The 27,876-nt window shown below is 43.5% G+C and overlaps 2 protein-coding genes across 3 annotated transcripts in view; both read right to left on the reverse strand.

Moving 5' to 3' along the window:
* Positions 1-629, reverse strand: part of LOC142488392 (uncharacterized) — a 155,345-nt gene extending 154,716 nt beyond the window's left edge. For both annotated transcript variants that reach the window (XR_012799405.1, XM_075588872.1), the window contains exon 1: positions 434-629. The gene's annotated coding sequence lies outside the window, so the exon portion shown is untranslated. The remainder of the gene's footprint in view (positions 1-433) is intronic.
* Positions 630-16,605: 15,976 nt separating this feature from the next.
* Positions 16,606-27,876, reverse strand: part of LOC142488399 (uncharacterized) — an 87,558-nt gene continuing 76,287 nt past the window's right edge. The window contains exon 4 of the mRNA XM_075588881.1: positions 16,606-27,403. Within this exon, the coding sequence (XP_075444996.1) occupies positions 25,293-27,329 (2,037 nt within the window). The 5' untranslated portion in view covers positions 27,330-27,403 and the 3' untranslated portion in view covers positions 16,606-25,292. The remainder of the gene's footprint in view (positions 27,404-27,876) is intronic.

Raw genomic sequence — 27,876 nt, forward strand, 5'->3', positions numbered from 1 at the left:
CTTATACTCAGCGTTATACTGCAGCAGCCTGTCTCTGTGGCACACACGCTGCAGCTCTTATACTCAGCGTTATACTGCAGCAGCCTGTCTCTGTGGCACACACGCTGCAGCCCTTATACTCAGCGTTATACTGCAGCAGCCTGTCTCTGTGGCACACGCTGCAGCCCTTATACTCAGCGTTATATTGCAGCAGCCCGTCTCTGTGGCACACACGCTGCAGCTCTTATACTCAGCGTAATACTGCAGCAGCCTGTCTCTGTAGCACACACGCTGCAGCCCTTATACTCAGCGTTATACTGCAGCAGCCTGTCTCTGTGGCACACACGCTGCAGCCCTTATACTCAGCGTTATACTGCAGCAGCCTGTCTCTGTGGCACACACACTTGGGTCCCCCCCCCGGGCCTGTAATGAAGATCCCTCTCTGGTTACTCACATCTCCTTTAGTCTGGCAGACTGCTGCTCTGCTCCCAGTGCTGCCACTCGGGGGGGAGCCTGTTACCTAGTCACACCCCCTGAGTTATACTCCTCAGCAGCAGGGCCTGGGGATCAGGGAGCAGCAGCAGCAGCAGCTCTCACACACAGGGCTGCTCTCTCCTCATGCTCCTCTCTCTCTTACCCTCCCTGCCTCACTCACCTCAAGCTTTGCTCTCCTGTCCCCTCATTGGCTGTCCTGTCATGTCTTCCTGTGTCAGCAGCAGGGGCTTCTGGGAGTTGTAGTCCATCTGCTGCTGCTGCTCTGTCATTAGCTCCTTCCCCAGCAGCAGCACACAGCAGAGAGGGTCACAGCCAGGGGGCAGCACGTATAGAGCGCTGTATCCTCACACATACCATGTGTTTAACACTTTGTGGGTCTGTTTGATACAATAAGTTCTCTCCCCCCCCCCTCCCATGCTGATGCTGATGCTGTTGCTTCCTATCAAGGGGTTACACACATATAGATTATTTAGGGGACAAGCAAACATTAATGAAAGATAAATTGATTTTGCTGCTCGCAAGCGAGGCACGTGAGCGGTTCGCCCAATGAGGGCAAACCAGCTCTGTGACGTCGGGGCTGTGCCCCCAAACGCGCACGCACCTAACCGGCCAGGAAAATCACGGTCGAGAAGGGCGCCTGTTCCCTACCTGGACTAGGCCTCAGGCTGAGGTCCCGCTGCATCCGACGCGCACTCACAGGCTCCTGACTTCCTCCCGAGCCGGCCCCAGTCCCTCCTCACTGCCCGGCTCACTACGCACTGTGACGCGTCAGCCAGCAGGGGAGCCAATAGGATTGTGATCCCGAGCGGCGACGCGTCACGTGGTGTGGCATGAAGCCAATGAGGAGGGGAGATCGCCGGCAGGGGGGAGGGGGCCTTTCAGGTATTCTGAGTATTAATGTTACTCAGAAAGAGAATGATGACTCATCTTGGCAAGAAGCAAAGGTCCCATGGTTTGGTTCCCAAGAACATCTTTTTGTCTGTTTCAAAACTCTCCTCTTTTTTCTGATTTGTTCAAACTGAGGTTTAATTTACTAATGCGAAACAAACAGTCACTTCCATCACGCGCCGGCGCCTGCAGCGGGGCCTCGGCCTTAGGGAGATTTGCTGGTATTATGGCGGTGCTGTGGTGCTGTGGTGCTGTGGTGCTGTGGTGCTGTGGTACTATGGTGCTGTGGTGCTGTGGTATTATGGTGCTGAGGTGCTGTGGTATTATGGTGCTGTGGTGCTGACTTGTTGGTTCTCAGGAGGCCGAGTCTCCGCGATGTTGTAGGGAGTGGGGCACAGGATAGTCTTTAGTGATGGTGCAGCTCCTCCATCCTGCAGGGCTCCTGCCGCAGACCGGGTTTTATCCCCACAGGAACTTCCATGGTGTAGAGAAATAACTGGAGTGCCAAAGGTCCATGCAACAGATGTATTGCAACTGAACAGAACAGAACATGAGCCGGACAGAACTCCCTCTTCCAGTACCCCAGCCCACGGGTACCATCCCTTCCCTGGGCAGGACATGACTAGTCACCCCAGGAGCTTGAGGCCCCTAGGCTAGTCTGAGCTTTCCTCACCCACTTAGGGGCAAGGCAGGACCCAGCACTGTCTGTGCCAAGAGATAATCCCTAGCCCATGGCTAGGGCTGAGCAGAACCACACCCGCTCTCCCGAGGGATCAGGCAGACACAATTTAGAAGGGAGCCATCTTTTATACCAGGGTGTGCCCTAGTAACTGGGCAGCAGGGCCACCAACAGAAATCGTGGGGCCCAGGACAAACATTTTAAGCAGGCCCCCCTCCAGTGTCGGCAGTATTGCAAGCCGCCCCCATTTCACACCTCACGAGCCCAATCTCTCCCCCACCTCTCTTCCCATGTATTTCTCTCCCTTCCATCTCACACACTCACTCTCCCGCCTCGCATGTATTTCTCTCCCCTGCGTCTCACTCTTACTCCCTCTTTTCCTTACTCACCCCCTCTCTCCTCTCCCTCCGTCAAGTCAATTACCCCACGCTCACTCATTCCCTCCCCCCTCACACAATTTCCCCCACAACATATATACCAAAAAACTTCCCACCCCCAGTGCAAAAAACTTCTCACCCCCAAATACATACAAAAAAATCCCCACCCCCAAAATATATACAACCTCCCCCATCACACCGCATCCCCCCCCCCCCAAATGCATACAAAACAACCACCTACCCAATACATTGGGTTGGAGGAGATTTTAAACTAGGATGGAGGGGGGAGGGGAATGAAACAGATAATGAACTAAATGGAATAGATGAGGATACAAGGTGGTATGGAGGTAGAATTGGGGCAAGTGCAAGTTTGACAAGCAGTGAGATACCCATAGTAAATAGTGATAATACTAGAAAACTTCTAAAATCTAAACAAAGTGGGAGCAGAAAGGAAGGAGCAGATAAGATAATAGTACAGGATGAAAAAAAAACTTAAATGCATGCTTGCTAATGCAAGAAGCCTGACAGATAAAATGGGGGAGCTTGAATTAATAGCTGCAAGGGAGCAGTGTGATATCATAGGCATTACTGAAACATGGTGGGATGAAACTCATGACTGGACAGTTAATTTAGAGGGGTATTCTCTTTTTCGGAAGGATCGAACAAATAGAAGGGGAGGTGGAGTTTGTCTATATGTTAAACCAGATCTAAAACCTATTATAAGGGATGATGTCTATGAAGGGAATGATGAAAATGTAGAGACCTTGTGGATAGAAATAAGCAGTGGAGGTAAAAGTATAAAGAAAATGTTTGTGGGAATATGCTATAAACCACCAAATATCTGTGAGATTGAGGAAGCTAAAATACTTTTGCAAATGGAGAAGGCATCAAAACTGGGTCATGTTTGCATAACGGGGGATTTTAATTATCCAGACATAGACTGGGGCAATGAGATTAGTGTTACAACAAAAGGAAACAGGTTTTTGGGGGTGCTTAAAGATAATTATATGACCCAAATTATTGAGGAACCAACCAGGAGAGGGGCATTTCTGGATTTGGTCATATCAAACAATGTAGAAGTAATACCAAATACAGGCATACCCCGCATTAACGTACGCAATGGGACCGGAGCATGTATGTAAAGCGAAAATGTACTTAAAGTGAAGCACTACCCTTTTCCACATATCTATGCATGTACTGTACTGCAATCATCATATATGTGCGTAACTGATGTATATAACGCATTTGTAACAGGCTCTATAGTCTCCCCGCTTGCGCACAGCTTCGGTACAGGTAGGGAGCCGGTATTGCTGTTCAGGACGTGCTGACAGGCGCATGCGCGAGTTGCCGTTTGCCTATTGGGCGATATGTACTTACTCGCGAGTGTACTTAAAGTGAGTGTACTTAAAGCGGGGTATGCCTGTATTCAAGTCCTGGAACATTTGGGTAACAGTGATCATAACATGGTCTCATTTGAAATAAATGATCAAAAAAACAGATTACTTGGGTTCAACAAAGACTTTAAACTTTAGAAAGGCAGATTTTAATAAACTGAGGTCTAATCTAGTAGTAATACAATGGGATGATGTTTTTGCAGGGGAAAATGTAGAAGATAAATGGGCAGTCTTTAAAACATTGTTAGAAAAACACACTTATCAGTGTATACCCTTGGGTAATAAGTATAAAAGAAATAAGTCAAAACCAATGTGGCTAAATAAACAGGTAGGGGAGGAAATGGACAAGAAGAGGAAGGCGTTTAGATTCTTTAAGTCAGAAGGGACAGAGACATCGTATCAGAATTATAAGGAATGTAACAAAAATTGCAAAAGAGCAATTAAATTAGCAAAAATGGATAATGAAAAAAGGATTGCAATAGAAAGTAAGGTCAACCCTAAAAAGTTCTTTAAGTACCTTAATAACAAAAAAATGATAAAAGAAAATATAGGACCCTTTCAGTGTGAGATTGGTAGGAAGATTATTGGAGATAAGGAAAAAGCAGAGGTATTAAACAAATTCTTTGCCTCTGTGTTTACCAAGGAAGAATCAAGTTCAATAGCAGTGCCGCAGGAGGAAGCCACAACCTCCATATTAATGACCAATTGGTTAACTGAGGAAGAAGTTCATAAGCGACTTGAAAAAATTAAAGTAAATAAGGCACCTGGCCCCGATGGCATACATCCAAGAGTTCTCAAGGAGTTAAGCTCAGTAATAGCAAAACCATTATATTTAATACTCAAGGACTCCATTTCCACAGGCTCAGTACCACAAGATTGGCGTAAAGCAGATGTGGTGCCTATATTTAAAAAGGGAGCTAGATCACACCCGGGGAATTACAGACCTGTAAGCCTGACTTCAATAGTAGGGAAACTACTTGAAGGTTTAATACGGGATAATATTCAGGAATACCTAATGGAAAACAAAATTATTAGTAATAGTCAGCATGGATTTATGAAGGATAGATCTTGCCAAACTAACCTTACTGTATTTGTTTCTTTGAGGAGGTAAATAGGAATTTAGACCAGGGTAATGCAGTTGATGTGGTCTACTTAGATTTTGCAAAGGCTTTTGATACGGTTTCACACAAGAGGTTGGTGTACAAAATAAAGAAAATTGGACTCAGTAATAATATATGCACCTTGATTGAAAACTGGTTAAAGGACAGACAACAGAGGGTTGTCATAAAGGGAACTTTTTCAGGTTGGGCTAAAGTCGTGAGTGGAGTAGCTCAAGTATCGGTACTGGGACCCCTGCTTTTTAACTTGTTTATTAATGACCTTGAGGTTGGGATCGAGAGCAAAGTCTCCATCTTTGCTGATGATACTAAATTGTGTAGGTAATAGAATCAGAGCAGGATGTAATTTCTCTTCAGAAGGACTTGGAGAGACTGGAAACGTGGGCAGGTAAATGGCAAATGAGGTTTAATACAGATAAATGTAAGGTTATGCATTTGGGATGCAAGAATAAAAAGGCGACTTACAAATTAAATGGAGATATATTGGGGGAATCCTTGATGGAGAAGGATTTAGGAGTGCTTGCATACAGCAGGCTTAGCAATAGTGCCCAATGTCATGCAGTAGCTGCAAAGGCAAACAAAATCTTATCTTGCATCAAACGGGCAATGGATGGAAGGGAAGTAAACATGATTATGCCCCTTTACAAAGCATTAGTAGGACCACACCTTGAATATGGTGTACAATTTTGGGCACCAATCCTAAGAAAATACATTATGGAACTAGAGAGAGTGCAGAGAAGAGCCACCAAATTAATAAAAGGGATGGACATTCTAACTTATGAGGAGAGGCTAGCTAAATTAGATTTATTTACATTAGAAAAGAGGCGTCTAAGAGGGGATATGATAACTATATACACATATATTCAGGGACAATACAAGGAGCTTTCATCCCACGGGCATTACAAAGGACTCGGGGCCATCCCTTAAGGTTGGAGGAAAGGAAATTTCACCAGCAACAAAGGACTCTGTGATACCCATGCTCCACTACGCAAAATAAGGGTACGGGAGGCCCACCTTCCATGGGTTACAACTGACCTTATTGCACTCTACCAGCTCAGGGATACCTTGTGGAAAAGCTACAAAGTAACTGGCACTACCAAGGATCTCAATCACTACAGATGCCTGCGGAACATGTGCACAAGGCAAACAAGGCACGCAAAAGCACAATATTACTCTGACAATCTCCACCAAAATACATCAAACCCAGCTAACTTCTGGAAGGTTATCAACAATATATTCCAGCCTCCTAACCATCAACAACCAAGTAACATCACTAAGGGTGATATTACTCTGACAAACCCCACTTACATTGCAAATGCATTCAATGATTACTTTGTGGGGTGTGCCACTAACTTATTAGCTAAACGCAGCCCAAACCACAAATCTGAATCTCACCCTGGGAGTACACACATAGCCCCACCCCCTCCCAACACTGCCCACAATTTTCAATTTGGCCCAGTAACTGAAGAGGAGATTACACAAGCGCTCCTCAAACTAAAACTAAGCAGCCAATGCGGACCTGACTTACTACAATCTAGGTTCCTACGACTTGGTGCCCCAGCCATTGCCAAACCAATTGCTTCCATAGTCAACTCTATCCTGTCTGTAGGCCATATCCCTAAGACATGGAAAACTGCCAGAGTTGTCCCAATCTTCAAAAGTGGGGACAAAAACACTGTCTCAAACTACAGGCCAATCTCACTCCTCCCAATTCTATCCAAAGTAATGGAAAAATGTGTCCACTCCCAATTAAGCGATTTCTACACCAAGACAAATTTCCCTAGCCAATTCCAATCTGGCTTTCGTCCCAAACACTCCACCGTAACTACCCTGCTAAAAGTTTGCAATGAAATCCAGTGTGGAATGGAACGGGGACAACTCACTGGTGCAGTATTCCTAGATTTTGCAAAGGCTTTTGACACAGTTGATCATGCTATCCTGCTTAACAAACTCCAGAGCTCTGGAATAGGGAAGCATGCTTTAAATTGGTTTCAGTCCTACCTATCAGGTACATCCCAACATGTGTCCATCTCAGGCTCTAACTCGAACCCCCTGGATATCACTTGTGGTGTTCCGCAAGGCTCTGTTCTGGGGCCCCTACTCTTCTCAGTGTTCATTAATGATCTTCCCACAGCTTGTATGGAAGCCTCAATACAGATGTATGCAGACGACACAATCCTATATGCACACAGCCATAGCCTCTCTGACCTTCAATACATACTTCAGTCTGACTTTTTGAGACTCGAAAACTGGATTTCCCAAAACAAACTGTTTTTAAACACTGACAAGACTGTAACAATGGTATTTGGGACCAAGACTAAATATTTAAAGCTTCCAGCGACTGAGCTCCAGATTAGAACCAACGCCAACACCACCCTAACTCCTGTCACTAGTTTTAAATACCTGGGCTTATGGTTTGACTCCCACTTAACATTCTTGATGCACATTGATACCCTGACAACCAAGACCTATGCCAAACTAGGGGTATTTTACAGGAACAAATCCTCCCTAAGTCTCCTGGTCAGAAAGCGCATCGCACAGCAGATGCTAATGCCAATTATTGACTATGGAGACGTAGTATATGGCTCGGCACCTCAAACCCACCTTAGCAAACTTGACACCCTCTACAATTCAATTTGTCGTTTTGTTCTCCAATGCAACTACAACACACATCACTGCGAAATGCTCAAAGAACTAGATTGGTCATCACTAGAGTCTAGGCGCAAAGTTCACCTTTCCTGTCTTGCCTTTAAATTCTTCATGGGCAAGCTACCCAGCTACCTGAACAAGCTCCTCACCCCTACCACTTGCAGCACTCATCACCTGAGATCAGACTCCAAAAGACTGTTCATGGTCCCAAGGCTCAACAAAGTATCCGGCCGTTCCTCCTTCTCCTACCATGCACCTCATAACTGGAACAACCTACCAGAGACTCTCACATCCACCACCAGTTTAAGTTCTTTCAAATCTAAGGCTGTCTCACATTTTAATCTGGTCTGTAACTGTTTCATACGCTCATAATATATATTTTCTTTAACTGTGCACGCAATGTCTTGTATATAATGTATACCCTGTTCATTTATGTAACTGTATTTGTAACCATGTATTATTTGTCTTACTCTGTGCCCAGGACATCCTTGAAAACGAGAGGTAACTCTCAATGTATTACTTCCTGGTAAAATATTTTATAAATAAATAAAATAATAATTTCTGGGTACGACCTCTTAAGCCGTGCTTCTAGTGCCGGCGACGCGACATCCCCCAAAACCAAACGCATTGGCGCCGTCGCGTCAAAGCAACATGGTGACGCGAATTTCTGCAGCCTTTTTGTATATATATATATATATATATATAAGACTTTTTGTATATCTGCATATATCAAGATATATGTTTGGGGCTGGGAGACATGCTAATCTAAAGGGAGTTGTGGACTGCATAGGTTTCACTAGAAATACTCCCAAGTGGAACAGAAGCTTTGTTTGACCCCTTATTTGCATATGTTTGGATGATTTTCTTGTGTTAAAGAAACAGGCGCAATGAAAGCCTTATTTCATTTCACCTTAAAGTCTCCATTGCATACCTCTGCACACGTCCTCTTACACGTCCAATACATAGCAAAATTCCCCCAATACATATAACAAGACCCCCACCCCCCAAAACATATAAAAGAGCCCCACTCCCCCCAATACATACTAAAAAGACCCCCAATACATATACCCAGACCCCCACTCCCAATACATATATAAAGACCCAATACATACAGTGGCGGCGCCGCTGAGTCTAAAGCGGCTGGAGCCGCAAGCCGCGTGAAGATGCAGGTTTGTTTTTTTCCCCTCAGCGTGGTCACGCTTCATCGGGTGCGTGCGCGTATGGCGCGCGTGCCCAGGGCTCCCCGAAGGGAGCCCTGGTTACGGGAGATGCGGGGGATGGCGGTGGTGGGCCCAGAGGACCCGGTGGACCCGAAGAGGGGAGGGGAGAGGCACTGATCGGAGGACTGATCTCCGAGGCTCCGGCTGGCACGTGCGCGTGCGCCAGCCCGAAATCTGCCGCGGCTGAAACCGGGTGAGTGTTAGACTCAGCTCGGCCGCGACAGTATAACAAGACCCCACTCCACTCCAATACATATAAGAATACCTCCTCCCCCAATACATATAAAAAGACCCCCAATACATATAGCAAGACCCCCAGCCCCCCAATACATATAAAAAAAGGTAGACAAACCACTTGCTGCGGGGGATCTGGCGGAGAGTCGTGGCCCAGCTGCGACCGGCCATCAGATGCAGGCCTCCTCACGGTGTCCCACGTCGAGCTTCCAGTCAGCAAAAAATTGGCATTTAGGTTACTACCAATAAATTCAGTGCTTTCACCTACTGGGATGCAAGCTTGGTGACCAGAATTTGTGGCTATGTGTTGCCAATGGGGTGTGCCCTGTCATGCTTCTACTGTGAATCTTTCAGCACTTTCTTGGAATGGGTAGTCCAGTAAAAGTATGTAGGCAGTGGGAGTAACGCACTATTTAGACAATTTTGTTCATATTTATTTATAAAATGTTTTGCCCGAAGTAATGTATTGGGAGTTGCCTCTCTTTTTCGAGTATGTCCTAGGCATGGAGTTAAGATGACAAACGGCACATAGTTGCAAATACGTGGTTGCGTGAGTGAACAGTGTATACATTGTGTGCGGGACATTGCATGCACAGTTGGAGATGGTATGTATTGTAGGCGTATGTAACAGTTGCAGACTGGAGGGAGGTGCTTTGAGGGAACTTGGACTGTTGGAGGCTGTGGAAGTCTCCGGTGGATTGTTCCAGTTTTGGGGAGCACAGTGACAAGAAGAGGAGCGGCCGTATACTTTACTGAACCTTGGGACCATGAGCAGTCTTTTGGAGTCAGATATCAGATAAGTGCTGCATGTGGTAGGGGTGAGGAGCTTGTTTAGATAGATGGGTAGCTTGCCCAGAAATTATTTGAAGGCAAGAAAGGAAAGATGAATTTTGCACCTAGACTCAAGGGATGACCAATCTAGTTCTTTGAGCATTTCGCAGTGGTGTGTGTTGTACTGTAGTTGCATAGGTCCAGGGAAGTCAGATTTGTGCGCCAGATGGCTTTCAAGAGTTTTTAGCAGGGGCATGTGAGTTCGGCGTTCCTTTGGCGGTGGAAAAATGGAGGGCCCCCACTACCGTTCTGTGTTTAGGAATCGAAATTAATTCGGTTCTTATGGAATAAAGGTTGCCTGGGGAGAAGCTGAGGGCTTTAAGAAGTTCTGTGGTGGCATTTATATGAGACACCTGGTTTTTGCAGCCAGAATTATGCGTGGGGAGAGTATTTTCTAAACGGCTAGCGGCTGCTACGGCCGGGGTGCGACATCCACATCATTTTGTAAGGGCAACTGTTGAGATCTGGAAGGATTTGGGGGTGTGGGTAGAGTTCTTGCAGTGCTACAATGGGAGGACACTGTGAGGGGTTGGTCTACATCCAACAACAAGCTCCAGCTTTTTGCGGCTGCGGCAGTGGGATTTGGAGCGTATTTAGAGGGGTCATGGTGTGCGGAGCGGTGGCCGCTATCTTGGGTGGGGTCACAAAAAAAACCCCTGACACTCCTAGAAATTTTCCTTTAGTAATTGCGATAGGACTTTGGGATGCACAGGTGGCTAACTGGAATGTAGTATTCTGGAATGACAATATGGGGGTGGTTGAGGCAGTTAATAATTTGGGTCCAGTTCCTTTCCCCCCCAGTGATGGCTTTATTGTGTAACTTTGTTCTAACTTGCCTGAAGTTAAATATAGCCTTTAGGGCTATGCATGTACCTGGGGTGGCTAATGGGGTGCTGACTCTTTATCCCGAATGCAGTTAGCAGAGTTTTGGAGGTTGGTGCCAGAGGCGGAGCCAGTCGGCCGGTGGAGTTGTGGAGTTGGTGACGGTCCAGTGATGGACTTGGTGCTTGCCTTAAACTATCCCGGTTACATGCTGGGTGTAACCTGGCTAGTTTAAGGCAAGTTTAGGGCATTTCTGCATTTACTAATGACCCATCCGATTAGCACAGCAGGGGTCCCTGGCAGTCCCATTCAGTTTGAATGGAACTGCCAGGGACCCCCGCTGTTAATTTGATGGGCCATTAGTCAATGCAGAAAAGCCTTAAACTAGACCCAGCATTAACCCAGCATGTACCTGGGTCTTTTTTGGCGATTGCCACTGGTTTGTGTTAGAATAACCGTCGGCACTACAGTACACACAGTTAGGTCTGGAAATAATTGGACACTGATACAAGTTTTGTTATTTCGGCTATTTACGAAAATAAATTAAAGTTACAGTTAAATAATGAATATGGGTTTATAGTGCAGTCTATCAGATTTAATTTGAGGGTATTCACATCAAAATTGGAGAAAGGGTTTAGAAATGACATCTCTTTAATATGTAGCCCCCTCTTTTTCAAGGGACCAAAAGTAATTGGACAATTGACTCAAAAGCTGTTTCATGGACAAGTGTGAGCTATGCCTTCGTTATTTCAACATCAATTAAGCAGGTAAAAGGTCTGGAGTTGATTCCAGGTGTGGCATTCGCATTTGGAAGCTGTTGCTGTGAACCCACAACATGCGGTCAAAGGAGCTCTCAATGCAAGTGATATAGGGCATCCTTAGGCTGCAAAAAAAAGAAAATCCATCAGAGAGATAGCAGTAACTTTAGGAGTGGTCAAATCAACAGCTTGGTACATTCTGAGAAAAAAAGAATGCAGTGGTGAGCTCTGCAACACAAAAAGGCCTGGACGTCCACAGAAGACAACAGTGGTAGATGATCGTAGGATCCTTTCCATGGTAAAGAAAAACCCCTCCACAACATCCAGCCAGGTGAAGAACACTCTCCAGGAGGTAGGCATATCACTATCCAAGTCTACCATAAAGAGAACACTTTACGAGAGCAAATACAGAGGGTTCACCATAAGGTGCAAACCATTCATAAGCTTCAAGAATAGAAAGGCCAGATTAGACTTTGCCAAACAATATCTAAAAAAGCCAGCCCAGTTCTGCAACAGCATTCTTTGGACAGATGAAACTAAGATCAACCTTTACCAGAATGATGGGAAGAAAAAAGTATGGAGAAGGCTTGGAACGGTTCATGATCCGAAGCATACCACATCATCTGTAAAACATGGTGGAGGCAGTGTGATGGCATGAGCATGCATGGCTTACAATGGCACTGGGTCACTAGTGTTTATTGATGATGTGACAAAGACAGAAGCAGCCGGATGAATTCTGAAGTGTATGGGGATATATAGTCTGTTCAGATTCAGCAAAATTGATTGGACGATGCTTTACTTTACAGATGGACAATGACCCAAAACATACTGCGAAAGCAACCCAGGAGTTTTTTAAGGCAAAAAAGTGGAATATTCTGCAATGGCCGAGTCAATCACCTGATCTCAACCCGATCGAGCATGCATTTCACTTGCTGAAGACAAAACATAAGGCAGAAAGACCAACGAACAAACAACTGAAGAAAGCTGCAGTAAAGGTCTGGCAAAGCATCACAAAGGAGGAAACCCAACGTTTGGTGATGTCCATGCTGTAAGGATCCGTGCTGCGGGTATACCCGGTTCCAGCACCTCCTTGCCTGTTCCCCGGGCTCCCCGGTGGCGTGTCTCACTCCTCGCGGCTCCACCTACGGCTGCCCCCGCACTTCCGGGGCGCGCGCGGACCCAGACTGCCATTTACTGGTGCCAGGCACCTGACTCTGCCTCCTCAGTTGCAGCGCGCGCAGCATACGCATCCCTGCCCCTGCTCCATCAGATACGCCCTTCTCCCCTATCAGCTCCATCCCCAGGCCGCTCCTCCGCTTGCTCAAATAGGCCCCAGCTTCCCAGGCATTTCTCCCCTATTAGCTCCTTCCCTGAGCCGCTCCTCCCCTTGTTCCCATAGGCTCCAGCTTCCCAGGCATCTCTCCCCTATCAGGTCCTCCCTCAGGCCGCTCCTCCATTCCTCCCCTTCTTCTGATAGGTCCCAGCCCCCTATTTAGTCTCCCTTCACCATTAACTCCTTGCTCTGCATAGCTTCTGTACCTTGGTGCTGTCTGCTGTTGCCTGGCCCCTTTTGTCTTTCAGTTCCTGATCCTGTCCCTGGATTTCTGCTGACCTCCCTGGATTTTGACCTTTGGCTTTGAACTTCTACTACGCTGCTCTCTGAGACCCCTTGGATTTGGCTTTGGACTTTCTACCTTGCCATCTATATCCATTGGACACGGCTTTCGGACACTCTACTACGCTGCTCTCTCCATCCCACGACCATTGGGTTACAGACTTTACCTTCCAATGCTGGGGTGGGCAAGTACGGTACCCTTTCTATTTTTGTTACCCGGCCCATCTACGCTACTTCCACACTCCGGCCGTGCCCCCGTTTACTGTTAGGTGTATGGTATTACTCCTTTCCACCTCAGTCCTGGGGTCTCGTCTGGCTTGAGGGCAGGCCGAGCGTTACACATGCGTTCCAGACTTCAAGCAGTCATTGCCTGTAAAGGATTCTCGACAAAGTATTAAAGATGAACATTTTATTTATGTGTTGTTAATTTGTCCAATTACATTTGAGCCTCTGAAATATGGGGATTGCGTATGAAAATGGTTGCAATTCCTAAACGTTTCAAACGATATTTTTGTTCAACCCCTTGAATTAAAGCTGAAAGTCTGCACTTCTATAGCATCTCAGTTGTTTCATTTCAAAATCCATTGTTGTAGCGTACAGAGCAAAAATTGTGTCAGTGTCCAATTATTTCCGAACCTAACTGTGTAAAAAAAAAATATAAAAAAATAATAATGTGTGTATATAGAGACACACATACACACACACACACCCAATATACAAATAAGTGGTTAAAGATTAACAAAACATGCACAAATAAAAATACCACATCTCCAAATCAATACATCACAATGCATCTCCAAATTAAAATATTATCTTGCCACATTAAAAAACAAGCACATTGCAAACGAAAATAAATCTCATCTCCCAATAAAACACAGCACCTAGCAAATAATCTGTGCGTCATGTACACTATGCCAAGCATTGCTCAAAATAAAAAAAAAACTATTCGAAACAAGATACAATTCCATCTAAACAAGCATACAATTTAAACAAAGCAAGTAAACAGAAATACATTTCCATCAATTAATCAAATCCCAAATCAATTACACAATTAACTATTCAAATCGTAAAAACTAAACCAGACAGAAAAAAGTTACCATCAGCCAAAATATAACTACCAAAAATAATCCACTATTAAAAAGCAAGCCCCCCTGAAATAAAGTACTGCAAAGACCTCCAAAAATGACATCTATCGAAATCAAAATAACATTACACACACATTTGTAAACATAGCAGCAAAATACATTTGAAATACATCAAAACAATAATTTCCAAACAATCATTTATTATAAATAATCATTATTATTTTTTCGGCAAAAAAAATGCCTTTTTGTGTTTTCGGCAGCTTATTGGCTTTTATTGAATCGCCGAGGCATTTTTGGCATAAAAATGGCGAAAAATTACTTTTCGGTGCTTAGTGCATGAGGCCCTTAGTTAGGTCAGTCCTTATTGACCTATCTCAGATTTAAGTGCGTTCAAGTGGTGTGGTCAGATATTGGCCACAGGAAGGCTTGGAAAGGGGATGCAGCGAAATGTATGTTACAGTAAGGAGGCTGGGTGATAAGTCACCCAGAGTTCAATTCAGCAAACAGTGGATTATTTTGACCAAAACGGGGTACACTCATCCGAAATAGGGTTAGACTTGTGTAATATGACACTTCCGGAGGGGCTTAAAAGGGCCTTTGGGGTCTAGCGGTACGGGGCTAGTTTAAGGGGATTAAATAGCCCCGTCGGTGGCAGCTTATGGTGCAGATAACCACTAAAGCCTTGTGGAGCTCGGGGAAACGAGTCAGCAGGGCTCATTTGTGCATGATTCCCTGGGCTCAGTATCACTTAACGGCCGGGCCATCGGGCACCCAGCTTGTTGGTGTGCGTGCCATGGTTGGTGTGCCATCGGCCTTTACCCAGGGCGAAAGCACGCTGGCAGAGTTGGCACTTACCAAGGTTTATTTGTGTAAACAAAGCCGTGGCCTTCGAACCTCCAGACCTTTGTTGTGTATTTATTTATTTATATGTTGGTTGGGGGAGGGAAGGGGAGCTTCTTCACAGGCTCCAAGGTCAAGCAGCCTGGATCCCCTCGGCGATGGGGCATCTGACCGCAGGGGCTAGGCTCCCCTCTCTTCCCTCCCCCTCTCCCACACCTTTGGTGCCGGTACTCGTGCTGCTTCCCCTTTCCCCTCCAGCTTGGCTGGATTGAATGCTGTTTCCCCTCCCCTTCCCCAGTGTCACAGGGGGGCGGAGCTAAGGGGATTCAAAGGAGCGCAGGGGAAGGAAGGCAGTCTGCTCCCTGAAAAGAAGTTCCCGCCCGCCCCTTTGTTTGTGTAATACCATGACAATCGTATAATATATTGTACTGTATATGTTGTATTGTCTTTCTTTTCAGAAATAAGTATACACGGGAAGGAGGTTGATCCAGGGAGTAATCCGATTGCCAATTCTTGGAGTTAGGAAGGAATTAATTTCCCCCCTTATGAGATATCATGGGAGGTTATATCACTGGGGTTTTTGTTTGCCTTCCTCTGGATCAAAATACTGTAGGTGAGGATAAAGTATCTGTCTAAATTTAGCCTTTGTACCTCCAGACCTTTGTGTGTTTATTTATATATGTGGGTTGGGGGAGGGAAGGGGAGCTTCCTCGCAGGCTCCAATGTCAAGTAATTGTTCTTTTTTTACATAGGGCAAAGGACAAATATGGCTACAAATATTATCTTTCTAGTCTGTACACACAAGATGCTTCTTCCCTGTGTAAACACTTGGGTGACAAGGTTTTCTTACTGAGAAACATTTTATACACTCTGCACATGGGAAAGGTTTCTCCCCTGTGTAAATGCTCTGGTGTCTGAGGACTGTCCTCCTATTACGGAATTGATTACGATGTAATCCCCTTTTATGAACTGTCTGGTGTGTGTTGAGGTGCCTCTCAGTGCTGAAATGTTTCCCAAATTCTGCACAATTAAAAAGTTGCTCCCTTGTGTAAATCTGCTGGTGTAACAAGAGGCCCCACTTTGCATAAAATGGTTTACCACACTCTGAACAAGCAAATTATTTCCCCTGTGTGAATCATGTGGCGTGTGAGGTAATTCATCCAAGAAACGTTTTTCCTATACTCTGCCCATGTGAAAGGCCTCTCCCTGCATGAGTTTGTTGGTTTCTGAAGAGGTGACCCTTAACACTGTATTTTTTCCCACAGTGAACAAGCAAATGGTTTCTCCTATGTAAATATTTGGGTGTAACAGGAGGTCACACTTTGTACTAAATTGTTTCCAACATCCTGAACTAGGGCTAGGGCAGGAGTGCGCAAACTGGGGGGCACAAGATTGACAACGCGGGGTAACGATATGATGTCACAAGACTCTGCAGCGTCATTTGACACCGCAAAACAAGGTAAGGGAGGCGTGAGCACAGGGGACCAATAGTTTGCGCACCCCTGGGTTGGGCAATAACAAAAATACTTCCCACCATAACAGTATTCAGTAATTTATCATTATGATCACAATATTAAGCAATATATTAGCACCCAATAGAAAACAAAAAAGCAAGACATCAAAAATTTCAAGGTCATTTATTGTGAAACATATTTCTTATACAAATGCATTTCATTGTTAATAAAATGTAAAAAAAAAAAAAAAAGCAAATACATTTCAGAATATTTTAATTTTAAGAATTTAATTTATAATAAACAAACTACACCCACACTAAGGCCCCTTTTCTTCATCATTTACAAATACACCACCCCACTTCTCCTGTACACATTAATAGGCCATGGCGAGGCGTGGGTTAATGGGCATGAGTGAGAGCTGACAGAAATGTGGGGGAGGAGAGGAAGTGATTGAGTCATGATGGAAGGGTTAAGAAGCATGGCAGAGAAGTGGTTAATAGGGAGGGGTGAGATTACCAGCTGGAGGATTCCTTATAGCTGCAGCATGTGAGTCATGGGGCACTCGGACCTGCTCCCATTCCACTCGACCCACACTCTGTCCTCTCTCTGACACCCTCCCACTCTGCAGCTGCTGATAGGAATGCCATGGTAAGAAGTAATGGTAAGTGTTGCGTTACTGCTGTGAAGATTGAGATAATGTGTGTGGCTATCATCACCTCCATTTTGGCCTAACCGCCATTTTGAGTGTTTGCTTGTATGTATGCCAATTTGTTTCATTCGTGAATGAACTGTGAATGTTTGATTCTGCAGAGTATCGCTTCTTGATGTAACCCACCCTTTTGTAATTCCTACGAGTCATGTAATAAATTGAAATAGCATTCGTAAGAGGTTTTTCCTGCCTTAGATAATTCTGATGACCTTAGGATCTGTTATCTGACAGATACAGTACAAACAGGGCTGGACACAATAACTCCCTTATGTCACAAAGTTAAGGGCGGCCCACATATATGGTATATAGGAAAAGAATATAGCAATGTAAGGCATATTTATGTATCAACCAATATGTATTTTTGTATGTCATCATATATTTTTTTATCTCTAAGCCAGCCCCCTTAAGGGGTGTATTACTCATTTTGAAATGTATAAAAATGTGATATCAAGCACTATGTTTTCAGAGGCCTGAGTTCCTTGTTGGAATTCTTTTCTCTCAATTGTGCCTTGGTACAGATAAACTCATGTTGTTACTTTTTGAACCCTTGACTCATTGATTTTATTTCTACGCTTTGACAGATGGCGGCCCTTGAATAGGGACCCAACATCTCAGGAACAGGAGACCCAGACGGAGCAGCTGCCTACATTACTCAAACGTGCACACTTGGAATAAGGTATGGCTTTATCCTTTTTAACAAAAAAAGCCGTTAGATTAATTGTTTGAGTAATCTGTAGACAGTTTGTTCTTTATGGGCAACCTACCCGAGTGACAGGACACCCTGTATCACGTGAGTTTATCAATATTATACTGATCAGGTATTGTTGTTGTTGTTTCATATTATTGCCATAAATTCAGGTTACACCTTATGCCAAATGGCAGGCCAATTCAGGGCGCAGAAGGTGTAATAATTAATAAGGTGTTAAGTCTCCTAGAACTTGGGGAGAGAACTATTGTTAAGGAACAGCAGGTAACTATTTTTTAAGGCCACTGGTCCTTAACTCTATATTCTACTTATATTATACCAAGGGTTGGGGCACCTTATTGGTACACGGTCAGCTAACGTTGATCGGTGTAATATTGGTACATGGTCAGCTAACGTTGATCTGTGTACGGTACATGGTCAGCTAATGTTGATCAGTGTAATACAGGAGAATTATGGGGAAACCTACGTTCTCAGCAGTCGCCGGCGAAGGGTACGTCCCTTGAAATTATGTGTGGACTTTATGGCAATAAAATGTTTTAAAAAAATGGATATTTAGTGACGCAGAATATATAAAATAAGAAGGAAAGTGAAACATATCAGGCTCTGTTTTAAAAATAACTGCAGGATTAGTGGACCCACCTTTTTCTAACCCCCTTTTTCTAATCCCCTTTTCCTCATCTCCCTTTCCTCAACCCCCTTTTTCCTCTTCCCCCTTTTCTCACCCTTTTTCGCTGAAAAGGAGTTGCATGTTTGTGAGGCACAGGAGTTGCATGTCTGTGAGGCATGGAAGTTAATTATTAACCTAGGAAGACATGGCTTGAATTTAAGTATATAAAGTAGTTTTTTAGGAATGAATGCATTAATACTGCATGGAAGTGTAGCCAGGTCCCCCTCGCGCACTCGCCCCCTCCCTTGTCCCCCCCCTCGCGCACTCGCCACCTCCTTCACCGTTGCGAGCGCGCGGTGTTGCTGTGCGGCCGGTTGCTAGGGAAGCGGGTCGGGCGGTTGCCGGGGACGCGAGCGGCGAGCAGGCCGGTTGCCGGGGACGCGATCGGGCCGTCGCTAAGGCCGCGATCGCGTTGCCACCGGCCCGGCGGCTAGCGGAGCAGGGCGCCGCCATGACAGTTAGCTCGCGCATGCGCAGGATGCCAGCTAGCGCGGGAGGCCCCTGATAGCTCGCGCATGCGCGAGGATAGACGGCCAGCCCCCAGGGTGCATAGGGGCAGAGACACCTGACGCCAGGGAGCCAATAGGGCTGAGGGATTTGCCCGGGAAAGAAGAGATACTTTTCGCGGGGTTTTGCAGTGACACAGGCAGTCAGGATCCGGACCAGCTAGGGGTAAGAGGTGGATGCAGGGGTCAGTGACCCTCTGCATTAGGCCAGCAGCCCCCAGGCCCCCAGTTAGGTCCTGAGCCACTTAATAGCTTGTGGAGTATAGGGACAGGCCCTAGATAGGGACACTGACCCATTTATTGGTAGCCTAGTCAGGGACACAGTGCTAAAGCCGTGCGGCCCTGCGAGGTGGGTTCTGGGCTCAGAACACTATCAAAGACCCTGGGACTAAGGTGATATTATCCGCGCTGGAATTCACCCAACGCGGTGTGGAGGACAACGTCGGATCGGGCGGAACTCCGGTGATATCGCGGTACCCGTGGCTGGAGCCCGGGCAGGTAACCTGCAACTCACGTGCACCAACCAGGCCTATCACCAGACATAGTGGCTGCGCAGTCACACATACATATGCAAACATTGGTATATGATTTTGGGAGTGCAAGACATTTGGGTGGGGGTTACTGGACACAGGGTGGGGTCACTCTGCGGGAGGTTAGCGTCCGCCGTGACGCCTAGAGGTGGTAGCGTCCGCCGTGACGCCTAGAGGTGGTAGCGTCCGCCGTGACGCCTAGAGGTGGTAGCGTCCGCCGTGACGCCTAGAGTGGTTAGCGTCCGCCGTGGCGCATGTGTTGAGATGTAATGTGATAAGTTGCTGCATGTAGTAAAGTTAATAGTTATACAGAGCTGTCTGTGTGGTCATTGTGTATTGTCCTGCGAGGAACTACTTCCCCTCTGGTGGGAGCCATCGCAGGTGGAGGCGCTGCATCATTAGTATTGTAATACATTGCCCCAGGTTCCCTTAGCGGATGCTCAGCCTTCTGTGAGCCAACAGGTATTGCACCACGCACCCCCTTGGTAACATTGCATGTTCCCTCCACGCACGCGGTATATGCGATTGGGTGGGGTGATATGACCGTTACAGAAGAAAAAGGGGACATCCTCTTTAAATGTTTTTTGTTTTTATCTTAGAAAGCTCATAGAAACTAGTTTGATGGCATAATAATATACGTCATGGAGTGAAGTGTTTGTGTGTCACTCTGATAGTTATTGTATGTATGTATGAATGTCTTATTCATATAGCGCCATTAGTGTACATAGCGCTTCACATTGTCACTTGTACTAATCATAAAAATAACAAATAATCTCTTGTAAAAGGGTCATTTAAGTTTAAACCTTTTCTCAAATTGTATTAAGCCTGCTGCCATTTACAAGGCATGACAGTAGCATTTAAAATAAACCTAGGAAGTATTGTGTGTTAAAGTCTGTTAGTGTAATATTTTAAAAGAGAATGAAAATTTGGCAGTTGCAAAAAGAATTCTTTACACCCAGACTCAAGTATGAATTTGTATTTTTTACTGTAGCACATTTTTGTTCCTGGGCGTAGGAGATACTGTGTTACAATATTTAAATGAAGTTTTAAATTTAAATTTTATGTGCTGATTTAGAGGAGTCAGGACTAAAAGCAAGGTATATCTAGAATGCAAAGTTTTAAAAAGTAAATGTTTATTTTTTATTTAAACAAAAAGAAAGAGTCTGATTTTATGGAGTAAGGAAGCTTTATTAAGTTTTACTCTGGCCCACGAGATTAAGATCATGTTGGAGTTTTGTTAATTGCCCGTAGAAAGGAGAATGAATGTTGATGGAAGATAAACTCAGAGAACGTGTGTGTGGGTGTGTGTAAGAAAGATAAGGAATTAATAGTAAATAAAACAATAAGATTTTTGTTTTATAGGAAGGGTTGCAGAGATGGTTTTGTTTTTGATTTTTAGTTATCAAGGTTTCTCTGTTCAAACTTATAATAGGAAACTAACTGTTTGTTTTCTTAAAAATACACTGCTCGTTTGATTTTTGAACAGCAGTCATTTAAAAGAGGGAAGGTTAAAAGCAGCCAAGTGGGCTGGCCCCCCTCCTCCAGCTTAAGGAATGTACAAAGACCATGTTCCAGGCATGAAAAGTTAACTAGAAGCAGGAAAAAAAATGTTTAAAAGCAGCTTAGTTATAGTATGGGGAAAGAGAATGATATTGTAATTTATTTATTTTTGGACTAAAATTGCAGGATCAAACAGGTCTGTTTTGGTTTTTTTTAATCTTATTTTTTGTAAAGTTCATTTTGCTCTGTATCAGAGAAGTGTGAAATTATGCTTATTTATCGTGCTTTCTGTTTTTTGTATCTATTTTAGGATAAATACCTCATAGTTTATGGGCGTCTCCCAATAACAGTACTGGGTACGTCTGGTCTGCTGCACCGGTACGGGTTAAATTATTTCCCAACGCTGCCCTCCCCAGAATTGGCCAATACCCACTCAGCAGAAATGCTTTAGATGGCATAGCCCCTATTATGTAGGAATTATTACAAGAAGGGGTTATAATTCCCACATGCGGTATCCAAATTACCTCTACGCAGAAACCAGTAAACACATTTCAATTCTATTTGTTCTAATTAGGAGATGTTTTTTTTTAAATTCTATTTGTTCTAATTGTTTCATTAACAATACAATAATATTTAATATGTATTTCCGTATTTGAATACTATCAAAAGTATACTCAGTACTTCACAAAGTGGACGATATAAACGATTGTCTTAATTTGAACCCTGATCTATAGCCTCTCATTTTAAAGAATGCAACTGTAGGCTATCCAGATTTTATTTTTTAAGCAGTAGCTATTGTCAAATTCATGATATATATATATTTAAATCTCAAGCTGCTGATGTTTTAAATACCATCATTCTTTATGTCGTATATTGTTCACATGGCATAGGATTTGCATATGAACAAAAGAGAGGATAATTTATATGATTTTCCATAACACACATGTCTATATGCGGACTCTGCCTATTTTGTTCATTGCAACATTACCTTGTGTGTTTTGTTATTTATCCTTGAAAATTTCTTGCCGATATGACTCCATTCATATTGTGTTGTGTTTTGGTGCTGTCTACTCATTGCTACACATAGCAACATGTTATTTCACGAATATTCATGTAGAGAGGGATATACCCCTTCTCTTTACATTTTCCAGCATAACTATTGGATAGCTTTATTTTGAGCCTGTTTGGGAACTAAGTATTAATGTGATAAGCTGCTACTACGCAGTGTTTTGTGGTGAAGCTAATTAGCAACGTTAGTATATTATGGACACTGGCCCCTCATGTTCTAATAGGGCTTTACACTCGTGTTCATATTAGCATTTTTGTTTACCGTATACTGTCCGTTTCGTTCACATGGGGACTCTTTTATTTATGGTTTATTAGTTGTCATTTTATGCATTTCGTCAGTTGTTAGCTTGTAAAAAAGTTGTATACGTTTTAGTTGTGTTATAGTTAAGTTTATGTGGATATTTCCCATTTGGTCTGTAATAAATTTGATATTAGTGGTATTAGTTATTTAACTGGTACTTTATGTATATTTTACTGTTTACAATGAGTGCAAGCTTTAGATACTTTTAGTGACAACCTCTTGTCACTTATCAGTGTTCTCTTACGAAATTTCCCTATGCACCGTTGATTTCTTTCTTTTGTAGTTGGTGAGCAAGGTGTTTTTGTGTTTATTTTATATGCGGATGCCAAGACAGTGGTGAAAAACAAAAAAATTTGTGCTGATACTAAATTATAGTGGCTAAAAGCGCTCTCCTTGTGCTTTTATTAATGAAATGTTTAAGTCTCTCCAAACTTAGGTGCAGCTTATACAGTCTACCAAGGAGAATACAAAGCAGCATCATCGCAAGAAAAAAGTGCCGGCACCACCGTAAACAGTTAACAAAGACAAAGAATCATCAAGCCAGCTTTTTTGACCAACAGTTAGTGTATCTAGGCACAATAATCCTAGAACATTTAACCACCGAGGAATTAAAACTTCAGGCAAGGCCCGGTCTTAAACAAACAATTTGCTTTTTTTTGGACTCAATATTATTATTTTTTATGCGTTAGAGTGTGTTTTTAAGATGTATGCCTCGCTAGGCAAGATCAGCCTACACCATCCAGATGATGATAAGGGATGATCCGTTTTGAAATATTTGTAATGTTTATTGTTTTGTGGTCACATCATTTTGCAGACAATCATACAATCTCGCACAATGCTACACAGGTTAATGGGTCACAAGGGAATATATACAATGAATCCCTGCCATACCCTAGTGGCCCCCAATGACGAAAGAGAGAATTACATTTAACCCCTTGAGTAGGGATACCTTACACTAATGCCGAATTTAAAAAATGAAATGTTAATTTGAATTTGTTTACAAAGAACTTTTTTTTAAACTTTTAAACCGAATTCCACTGGTAAATTAGGTTCCTGTAGGTGGATTTTGCACTGGGAACAACAAATCAATTTATGGGCCAGGTACCTCCACCAACTAATGAAACTTGTGTAAAAATGTATTTACAGCCTGGAACTAAAAATTTACAGGGAGGATGTGGCCTTAATTTTTCAGTTTTAATTAAGATAGTAAAAGGGGCTTGCACAAATTGTAGTTTACCTAGGGGAGTGTATTGGCTTTGTGGAAAATGGGCCTACAGAGTATTACCATGTGGTTGGACGGGGTCTTGCTATCTAGGTACAATTGTGCCTGCCTTTACAATGACTAAAGAATTACCCACTGGCAGGATCAGGAATAGCAGAGCCACTTCCAACGCACAGGGGTTAAAAAGTAGTCTATGGAAAGAACAATTTTGGGCTAGCTTATTTCCTAATGTAGGAGTTGGGTTACTATATGACAGGATCAATGTACTTACAGATGTACTGGATGATGTCCTCAAACATACAACTACATCCATTAATTTACTTAATCAAGAACAGGTACAGATTAGATTAATGGCCCTACAGAATAGAATGGCTCTGGACTATATTTTAGCGTATGTGCCCTAGTTAAAGAGCAATGTTATGTTATTTAGTGATCAAGGTGGTAAGATTGAGCATGAGGTAGAGAAAATCGCAGAGATACAGGAGACATTAAGGAAAGGCGGAGATGAGAAGTGGGTTTTGTTAGGAATTACCAAGTTGGTTGGTTTCTTAGAAGCGAAACTGATGAATGGATTTGTCTGTGTGTTTGCAGTTCTGATTGTCTTGTATGACTGTGTCATGTGCAGTAAATTCATACTGCAAAGGTGTGTAACACCCTCTACCCAGGCCATGCCACTGATCACAGACGACACTATGGAAGATGCAATCTCAGAAGGAAAAGTCAGTCCTCCTCAATGGAATACAGATGAAGATGATGGCAGAAAGACCAACCTGGCTGATATGATAAGCCAGCAGCTCTGTGAGTTTCCAGAACTATCATAGCCATGCAAACTTGGGCCCTCCATGCCAGTGCAACGCTTCTGAGTATTATCTGAATTATCCTTAAAAGACTATGTTTTCAAGAATAAAAAGAGAGGACTGTGAAGATTGAGATAATGTGTGTGGCTATCATCACCTCCATTTTGGCCTAACCGCCATTTTGAGTGTTTGCTTGTATGTATGCCAATTTGTTTCATTCGTGAATGAACTGTGAATGTTTGATTCTGCAGAGTATCGCTTCTGGATGTAACCCACCCTTGTGTAATTCCTACGAGTCATGTAATAAATTGAAATAGCATTTGTAAGAGGTTTTTCCTGCCTTAGATAATTCTGCTGACCTTAGGATCTGTTATCTGACAGATACAGTACACACAGGGCTGGACACAATAATTCCCTTATGTCACAAGGTTAAGGGCGGCCCACATATATGGTATATAGGATAAGAATATAGCAATGTAAAGCATATTTATGTATCAACCAATATGTATTTTTGTATGTCATCATATATTTTTTATCTCTACACCAGCCCCCTAAAATGGTGTATTACTCATTTTGAAATGTATAAAAATGTGATATCAAGCAATATGTTTTCAGAGGCCTGAGTTCCTTGTTGGAATTTTTTTCTCTCAATTGTGCCTTGGTACAGATAAACTCATGTTGTTACTTTTTGAACCCTTGACTCATTGATTTTATTTCTACGCTTTGACACTGTCCATTCTTATTACTGAAGTATTACTATGCTACCAGTATATTGACCAATCCAACTCTGAACAATCAAATGTTTTATCTCATGTATGAATTCTCGTGTGTAAGGAGCTTTCCCCACACTATGTACATGGAAATGGTTTCTTCCCTGTATGAGTCAGCTGGTGTCTGATGAGGTGGCTCTTAGTACTGAATTGTTTCTCACACTCTGAACATGTGAATGGTTTCTCCCCTGTATGAATCCGCTCATGGCTGCGGAGCTCCTTCTTTGTTGCAAAGCTTTTACTACACTCTGTACATGTGAATGGTTTCTCCCCTGTATGAATCCGCTCATGGATGCGGAGATCTGCCTTCTGAGAAAAGCTTTTACTACACTCTGCACATGTGAATGGTTTCTCCCCTGTATGAGTCAGCTGGTGTCTGAGGAGGTGGCCCTTAGTACTGAATTGTTTCCCACACTCTGTACATGTGAATGGTTTCTCTCCTGTATGAATCCTCTGGTGTCTGAGGAGATTGTTCTTAATACTGAATTGTTTCCCACACTCTGTACATGTGAAGGGTTTCTCCCCTGTATGAATTCGTTCATGTTCGAGGAGAACCTTCTTCCGAGGAAAGCTTTTACTACACACTGCACATGTGAATGGTTTCTCCCCTGTATGAGTCCTCTGGTGTCTGAAAAGGTTGTTCTTACCGCTGAATTGTTTCCCACACTCAGTACATGTGAATGGTTTCTCCCCTGTATGAATCCGCTCATGGATGAGGAGCTCCGCATTTGTAGAAAAGCTTTTATTACACTCTGCACATGTGAATGGTTTCTCCCCTGTATGAGTCAGCTGGTGTCTGAGGAGGTGGCCCTTAGTACTGAATTGTTTCCCACACTCTGTACATGTGAATTGCTTCTCTCCTGTATGAATCATCTGGTGTCTGAGGAGAGTACCTTTAAATTGAAATTGTTTCCCACACTCTGTACATATGAATGATTTATCTTCTGTATGAATTCTCTGGTGCTTGAGAAGGTTGCTCTTAATACTGCATTTTTTCCCACACTCTGTACATGTGAATGGTTTCTCCCCTGTATGAGTCATCTGGTGTCTGATGAGGTTTGTCTTACTACTAAACTGTTTCCCACACTCTGAACATGTGAATGGTTTCACCCTTGTGTGAGTCCTCTGGTGCATAAGGAGGTTGCTCTTACTCCTGAATTGTTTCCCGCACTCTGTACATGTGAATGGTTTATTCCCTGTATGAATCCACTCATGTAGGAGGAGGCTCTGCTTCTTAGAAAAGCTTTTACAACACTCTGAACATGTGAATGGTTTCTCCCCTGTATGAATCCTCTCATGGCTGCGGAGCTCCTTCTTTGTTGCAAAGCTTTTACTACACTCAGTACATGTGAATGGTTTCTCCCCTGTATGAGTCATATGGTGTCTGAGGAAGTCATTCTTAATACTGAATTGTTTCCCACACTCTGTACATGTGAATGGTTTCTCCCCTGTATGAATCCGCTCATGGTTGCGGAGATCTGTCTTCTGAGAAAAGCTTTTACTACACTCTGCACATGTGAATGGTTTCTCTCCTGTATGAGTCATCTGGTGTCTGAGGAGGTTTCTCTTACTACTGAATTGTTTCCCACACACTGTACAAGTAAATGGTTTCTCCCCTGTATGAACCCACTGGTGTCTGAGGAGGTTTCTCTTAATACTGAATTGTTTCCCACACTCTGTACATGTGAATGGTTTCTCCCCTGTATGAATCATCTGGTGATTGAGGAGGGTGCTCTCATTACTTAACTGTTTCCCACACACTGTACAAGTAAAAGGAGTCACTGCTGTCTGAATCATCTGGTGTGGAAGAAGTTTCCCCTGCAGTGAGAAACCGCTCCCACCATCTGTATATGTAAAGGTTTGCTCTCTAGCGGGGACACAAAGGTGTGTGAGCAGGTCCCTGTCCAGTGAGAAGCTTTTGCCACACTGACAACAGAGAAAAGGCTGAGCACCACGGCTTCTTCTTCTTCTTAAATCTCTCTCATACCTTTTGCTGGACCCATATTTAGGGTCCATCTCCGCTGTGTGCTGTACAAGGTCTATAAATTCACCATCATGTGACACTGGTTCCTTGTATGTGTCCAAAATGTGACAGGAATCATTATTTTTTGGCATTTCTGGGCTGTGAGGAGTCAGACAGCTTCTGGATGTATCAGAGCTTAAGTTCTGTTCCTCATTCAGGCCGATCTCTAACGGAAGTAAACAAAAAAGACAGAGTAAATGTTTTTAATCTGTAAATCAAAATACTGAAAGCAAATTACAAATCCAAAACACTGAAAATATATTTCACCAATACTTAATTAACAAAGTATTCTCTTCACCCAGGGTTTCAAAATTGTGGCACATGGACATCCAGTGGCCCCTAATGACTTTGGTGGTGGTTCCCGAAGACCTGAAATTTATTTGTAGCAGCTCTCACAGTGAAATGATAGAGAGATCTTGTATTTATTACTCTATGCGTTATTTAAGGATACATGTACATTCTCCAAATAATTAACAATGAAAATGTCCATGAGAAGTAAAGTTAAGGAACTCCTGGTTTATCATATTAGTGCGTTAATATCAACTAAACCAGACAGCAACCTATAGTGTAAAGATACTGTAGATGCCCATGTATGTCTTTATATAATGCCGACAGTGTACTCAGCGCTTTACAGCAGAA

Source organism: Ascaphus truei, chromosome 2 (genome assembly GCF_040206685.1).
Source record: "Ascaphus truei isolate aAscTru1 chromosome 2, aAscTru1.hap1, whole genome shotgun sequence".
Taxonomy (NCBI): Eukaryota; Metazoa; Chordata; class Amphibia; order Anura; family Ascaphidae; genus Ascaphus; species Ascaphus truei.